General features: G+C 33.8%; 1 protein-coding gene across 1 annotated transcript in view; it reads right to left on the bottom strand.

Annotated features, from left to right (window-relative positions):
* The window catches only part of CPNE8 (copine 8), a 327,485-nt gene that overhangs the window by 10,221 nt on the left and 310,571 nt on the right, over positions 1 to 6,693 (bottom strand). The window contains exons 18-19 of the mRNA XM_065888187.1: positions 3,407 to 3,509; positions 1,817 to 1,874 (exon numbers count right to left, since the gene is read on the bottom strand). Coding sequence (XP_065744259.1) covers positions 1,817 to 1,874; positions 3,407 to 3,509 — 161 coding nt within the window. The remainder of the gene's footprint in view (positions 1 to 1,816; positions 1,875 to 3,406; positions 3,510 to 6,693) is intronic.

The raw sequence follows: 6,693 nt of genomic DNA, 5'->3' as shown, positions 1-6,693 counted from the left end.
GATCTGCCCCTGTAGAGAGAAGTCCTGGAGATAAAGGTGAGGTCATTTAATCTTTGGGGAAAAAAGTAGCAAGAAGTCTGATTCTGTGCACAGGGCAACCCAAATTCTCCAATTCTACACTACTATTAATAAAACATATTCTGATCTCTGAGTGACTCCTGCATGTTTTTTTTTCTTCGTTAATTCAAGAAGTCAGAGAGGGAAATGATGAATTTTCATACCTCAAAACCCTGATAAATAATTCACTGGGAACAAAAAAATTGAGGAAAATAAATAGGTGTGGCAGTTGTAAGAAGGTAGTACCCAAATAGCTGTGCCTACTGCTTTGAATAGAAATTTATGACCAGAAATATACATAGGAAGAGTCAGTGGCTCTCTATTTACACATTATGCTGTGGGAGCTGTTGGGGAACAAGTGACAGGGCTTATACCTAATAACGGCCTTCCATAGGAGTCTGGGAGACCTGGAATGTACCCAACGAGAAGTGCATACTTGAGAGGCAAAAGCAAATTAGTAACTGAAGAAGAAATCATGAGTTATTTAACCTAGCAATCAGTGAAGTTTGTGAACCACAGTCTGTCACTGCTTAATGCAGATGACCAAGTACACAAAGTGTTAACAAGAAAGATGTGTCTTAGCTTTCCTGACTCCATAGTGGTATCTCAGATTCATGCCTGATGGACAATGTAAACAGATGTAAATATTCAGAGACACAGAAAATATTAGCAGGAGCTAAAATGACTTCTGCTTCAGAAACTGGAAGATTATAATGATATAAAGTGTGACCAGCCAAGCATGGAATCAAAGGAAAGAATTTTTCAGGATCAGTAATATAACTGCTTGTGTTGTTTTACCTGAGACTGAGAGATCTATACTATCCTTATGGAGGAGGCACTGGTGGTTAAACAAGAATCATCCTAGTGATGATCATACAAAAATTAACTACCTATGTGCCTAAATTAACCTGTAGCATACCAAAAGTTGTTCCAAATATTCTAAAATTATTCTCATTTCTAAAGTTCCAAGCTAAATACTGTCATCATTAATGTAAAAACACCTGAGCAAGGTGAATGTTCTGTGGTTATGCAATTGATGTCTAGCATAGAGTTCTCTTAAAGGAATTCATCAGGTGACGAGGAATAGGCTATCCTTAGAGAAGTTTACCCAGATCAGTAGTCACACAAACACCCGTCACACTAACTGGCATTTGAAGATGGCATGAGCCCAAACAGAAAAGTACCCAGTAAGTGAATTTAGCATAATTGTATAAAGTCTCATTAAATTTCAGATGGTCAATTCCATTTTCATTTTACTTTGCTCTTTCATATGACAGAACTTAAATATTTATAAAGATAATGTCTATCAACTAGCCAAGGTCTGAAAATCCATTATTATGCTTGTGTTAATATTTCTATTTTACAACCTAGTGGTTTATTAATTTAGTGCTCATCCTTAAAAGTTTTTAGGGAATCCAGAGTGTATTTTGCCTTGGGAACAAAAATTCAATTTATCACTCGGTCTTAAGAAATATTTTGAGGTACACACCATCTCTAATAAAACAGAAAGCTACATGTTGAATTATCCTATACTACAGAGATAATGTCCTACTCAGAAGACATCCTTTTAATTTACTCACCTTAATAGACTCCATCATGTAATATCTATATTTATGTCTATATGTACATGGACACTGTATACAAATCCATATGCACACTCACATCCTTATATGCAAAAAATGAGTGATAGAAACCTAGGTGCATAATGAGTCAGATTAAATAAACTCCCAAGGAATACTATTGAAATTTTATTACTCACCATCAAATTCTGCTGGCCCAACACCTACTATAATTATTGACATTGGAAGTTTTGAAGCCTTCAAAGAGAACACACAGTTAGTTCACAATTAAGAAACTGAATTGAGAAAACAACTAAGAATTAAGAAGAAAAAAATATCCTGAGCTTTGATATTTTTCACAGATGTTCATTAAAATAGTTTTGAACATATTTAAATTAACACAGAATAATATACTTGATTCCACTCTTATCCTTTCTGAACTCTGTACATATGCTAATTCAGTGGGATGTTCTTCAGGAATGACCAGTCTTGGATAATATATTTTTTTTAAAAGTACTGGGCATCTGCTTTCACTTGCTATTCTCAGACAAAATATTCCTAAGCTGATTCTGGGTACCTTTGGTCTCTTTTTCCATGTTCTCTCTCCACTCAAAAATGTTTCAGTTGCTATAAGGGAAAAAAAGGTACCATATTTGTGAAAAAGTAGTACTCTATTTCATTTATAGCTATGGTTAGGAAAAGCAATTTTCATAGTAAATGAATGCATACAAATGATAATTATAGAAAGTTATTATTATGATAAAATAATTTTATGGTAAGAATATAAGATCCACCAACAGGTAGGTAGAACAGTATAGCAACCACATCTTCAGCTGTGAAGGTCACTGAATTATGAATAACTGTTCCTCAGTGCATGTCCTGTTAGTTTAAACCTAAATTACTAAGTCCATATTTTAAAGAGCATGCTAAGGCCACTGATCAGAACATAAAGGAAATCAGGACAAATCCAACCCAGTGTGCCTAGTCAAAACCAAATAAACAAACAAGTAAATGTGCAAGATTCTACCTCTCTTCCTTTTTGTGTTTGGTTTTCCTAAGCGTATGCCTATAAACATTTGATTTTTTTCCCACATGTAACTATTTTTTTCTCACACAAAAAGCTAATTATATTTTCCCTATGCTATTAATAATTATGAAGTATGATAAACAATTCTTTCACACAGCCCATTTTTACAAATGTCTATTTTGTGTCAAACATCGCTAAACCTGAGTATAGAAAGGTAAGTAAAAACAGATATAATTTTAGAGGTTGCAGTCTAGTAAATATAGATGTTATAAATTATAGTCTAATAAAGAAGACAATGAATCATAAATATAACACATAATTAGGAATAATGAGAAAAATGGATTTTGAATCAATGCTAGTCCTTATCCAGTTCTATAAATATAGAAATTAGCACAGTTCTCCTGTAACTATTACTGTAAATGTAAATGTTAAAGAAATATTCTGTACAAATTGTACAAACGATATACAAGCACATCAAACTAATCAAGATAAACACAGTCATGCACATGAAGGTGATGCTATTATTTATTTTATTTTAATTTTTTGGAAATAATTTTGTTACAACCCAATTATTCACACCTCTTAGTTTGGTCCTTATGGATGAATGCTACAATGTGTGTGAGTTCTCTGGATTATGCAATTGGCTGCAAAGGCATGGGCATTTTGTTTCACTCTTAAGTCAACTAACTAGACTCTAGTTAGTCAACCTAAGTAGCACCATGCATTCAGTTAGCCAGCTCAAGACTGAATGACTCCTACTTACATTAACTATGGACTCTTTAGTTTGAGCCATATCTGAGATAACGCCGTCCGTCACAATCAGTAGCACAAAATACTGGGAGCCATCCTTTACAGAAGAAGCATATCTGAAAGGCAAAGAAAAGGTAAAGAATGCCACAAAATAAAACATTTCCTTTCGACATGATAGCTGCTAAATATAACTTGGAATAGCCAACAAACATCTCAAGAAAATATTTAAACATATCTTAAGAGCCTATATATGAAAACTCTCAAATATGCATTTTTTTCTGAAATAGCACACTAGAATAACAGCAACGTTACTGCATGCTGGCACAAAGAAATGCCTGGCTGCCTTAGAAACTCATTCACTAATAAAAGGTGAGCTGGATGGTATGTTAGCACAGAGGAATGGCTATAGCTTTTGGAAAAAGACATAATGGCTAAGCAACATATTATGTGTATGATCTTCAGTATAACATTACATAAGCTATCTGAACTTTATTTTCTCATTTTTAAAATCAAGATAATGCAACTTTGTATTGTTAATAAAGAAATTTCATGTATGGTAGTAAATATTTATACAGTTATATAACTGGTAGATTTTATATATGGTAGATTATATAAGTGATTATGATTTTTGTTTTGGAACTATATAGCAGTGATGATTGCCCAACATTGTGAATATGCTGAATGTCACTGAACTGTAAACTTTAAAATGGTTGGTTTTATGTCATGTGAATTTCACCTTAATAAAAAAAATGCAACAGAAGAAACACTTTTTGACATAGCTATAGTTCCAATTCTTAATATGTGTTAAGTTGGTGAAAGATGGGAAGGAGAATTATAGCAAAGACAAAAATTAGGCATGTAATAAGAACATATTCTAGTACTGAATTCTCACCAAATAATACTCAGACATTTAGAGGAGAATTTTATGACTATATTTTATCTCTTTTTTTCCATTGTGTTCTACCATTATGGGTATCTAGATTATATTCTCAATAGAATGACTTTTATGATTTTTAGTACATAACTAGTATGCCGGTCATATCTAGTAATGAGCAAGCACTGTGGTGCTTGTAGGAGATAAATAGTTAACAAGAAGACTTTGGTCTACTTTCATAAAAAATCATCAAGTAAATCACAGAAAAATTGATTTCAAGAAACTTCTTTTGATTACCAATGAAAATTTTTCAGTACCTGATGGACTCTAAATAATAAATTTTTAACAGTTTGGGGAAAAACCAATAGCATAATATGACAGGGAAAAACTTATTTCTTGTAAAGCAGAATTTATAACTATATGAACAAGAAAATATTTACAACTTTGCCATAGACAAGAGAAACTAATTGCTTATGCTGTTAATAAAATGATTGGTAATTTTATAGATTGATGAAGATAATACAGCAAGGGATATGTTCATACACTGAGGAGCCAGTTAAAAATAGCATTGAATATATGTTGTTCTCCAACATATAGTCAAAAATGCTCTCACAATGTTGAACAATTGATCTTCGACACTAAGGAATTTGTATTAATTTGATGGTAACACAGCAATGAAAAAATCCAAAGCAGGTATGAACCTACTCTCCTATTTTATGCTTAAATATTTTTTCTTAAGAAAAGATGTAGGATAATCTCCCTCAGGAATTCATTTTTTAAAAAGCATTTTTTACTGACTGTGCTTCAAAAACATATGGATTATATTTCATGTGATTAACAGGTTATAAATAGTGAGAAAAACTTCTATGAGTACAACTCTATGGTTTTTATGCTTTTCATACCAAATGATGTGTTGAAAATGGTGAGAAGATGGAAAGTTGAGCATTATGCAATCTTATGAATATCACTTCAAGTGGCTTAACTGATCCTTTTTCTGGGGGGGGGATGTTTACTTTTTTAAAATTAATTTTTATAGGAGTAGAGTTGAATTACAATGCTGTGTTAGTTTCTGCTGTACAGCAAAGTGAATCAATTATACATATATATATATATATATATATATATCCATTCATTATTAGATTCTTTTCCCATGTAGGCCATTACACACTATTGTGTTGAGTTCCCTGTGCTATACAGTAGCTTCTTTTTTTTTTTAATTAATTTTTATTTTTGGCTGCCTTGGGTCTTTGTTGCTGTGCTTGGGCTTTTCTCTAGTTGTGGTGAGCAGGGGCTACTCTTCATTGCGGTGTGCAGCCTTCTCATTGGGTGGCTTCTCTTGTTGCAGAGCATGGGCTCTAGGCGTGTGGGCTTCAATAGTTGTGGCACTCAGGCTCAGTAGCTGTGGCTTGCAGGCTCTAGAGCGCAGGCTCAGTAGCTGTGGTGCATGGGCTTAGCTGTTCCATGGCATGTGGGATCTTCCTGGACCAGGGCTCGAACCCGTGTCCCCTGCACTGGCAGGTGGATTCTTAACCACTGTGCCACCAGGGAAGTCCCTACAGTAGCTTCTTATTAGTTATATATTTTATATATAGTAGTGTGTATGTGTCAATCCCAATCTCACAATTTTTTCTCTCCCTCACCTTTCCCCCTTGGTAACCGTAAGTTTATTTTCTATTTCTGCTTTGTAAATAAGTCCATTTGTACTATTTTTTTTTAGATGCAACATATAAGAAATATCATATATTTGTTTTTCTCTGCCTGACTTACTTCACTCAGAATGACAAACTCTAGGTCCATCCATGTTGCTGCCAATAACATTATTTCATTCTTTTTTACGGCTGAGTAATATTCCATTGTATATATGTTCCACATCTTCTTTCTCCATTCTTCCATCAATGAACATTTAGGTTGCTTCCATGTCCTGGTTATTGTAAATAGTGCTGCAATAATCATTGGGTTGCATGTATCTTTTTGAATTATGGTTTTCTTGGGATATATGCCCAGGAGTGGGATTGCTGGATCATATGGTAACTCTATTTTTAGTTTTTTAAGGAATCTCTATAGTGTTCTCCATAGTGGCTGTACCAATTTACATTCTCATCAACAATGTAGGAGGGTTCCCATTTCTCCACACCTTCTCCAGAATTTATTGTTTGTAGATTTTTTTGGATGACGGCCATTCTGAATGGTGTCAGGTGATATCTCATTGTAGTCTGATTTGCATTTCTCTAATAATTAGTGATGTTGAGCATTTTTTCATGTGCCTTTTGGCCATCTGTATGTCTTCTTTACAGAAATGTCTTATTAGATCTTGTGCCCATTTTTTGATTGGGTTGTTTGTTTTTTGATATTGAGCTGCCTGAGCTATTTATATATTTTGGTGACCCTGGTCGGTCACTTCATTTGCAAATGTTGTGCTGGCCAAT

This window comes from Phocoena phocoena, chromosome 11 (assembly GCF_963924675.1).
Source record: "Phocoena phocoena chromosome 11, mPhoPho1.1, whole genome shotgun sequence".
Classification (NCBI taxonomy): Eukaryota; Metazoa; Chordata; class Mammalia; order Artiodactyla; family Phocoenidae; genus Phocoena; species Phocoena phocoena.
The sequence above is the reverse complement of the archived record's forward strand: the minus strand, read 5'-3'. Positions and strand labels throughout refer to the sequence as shown.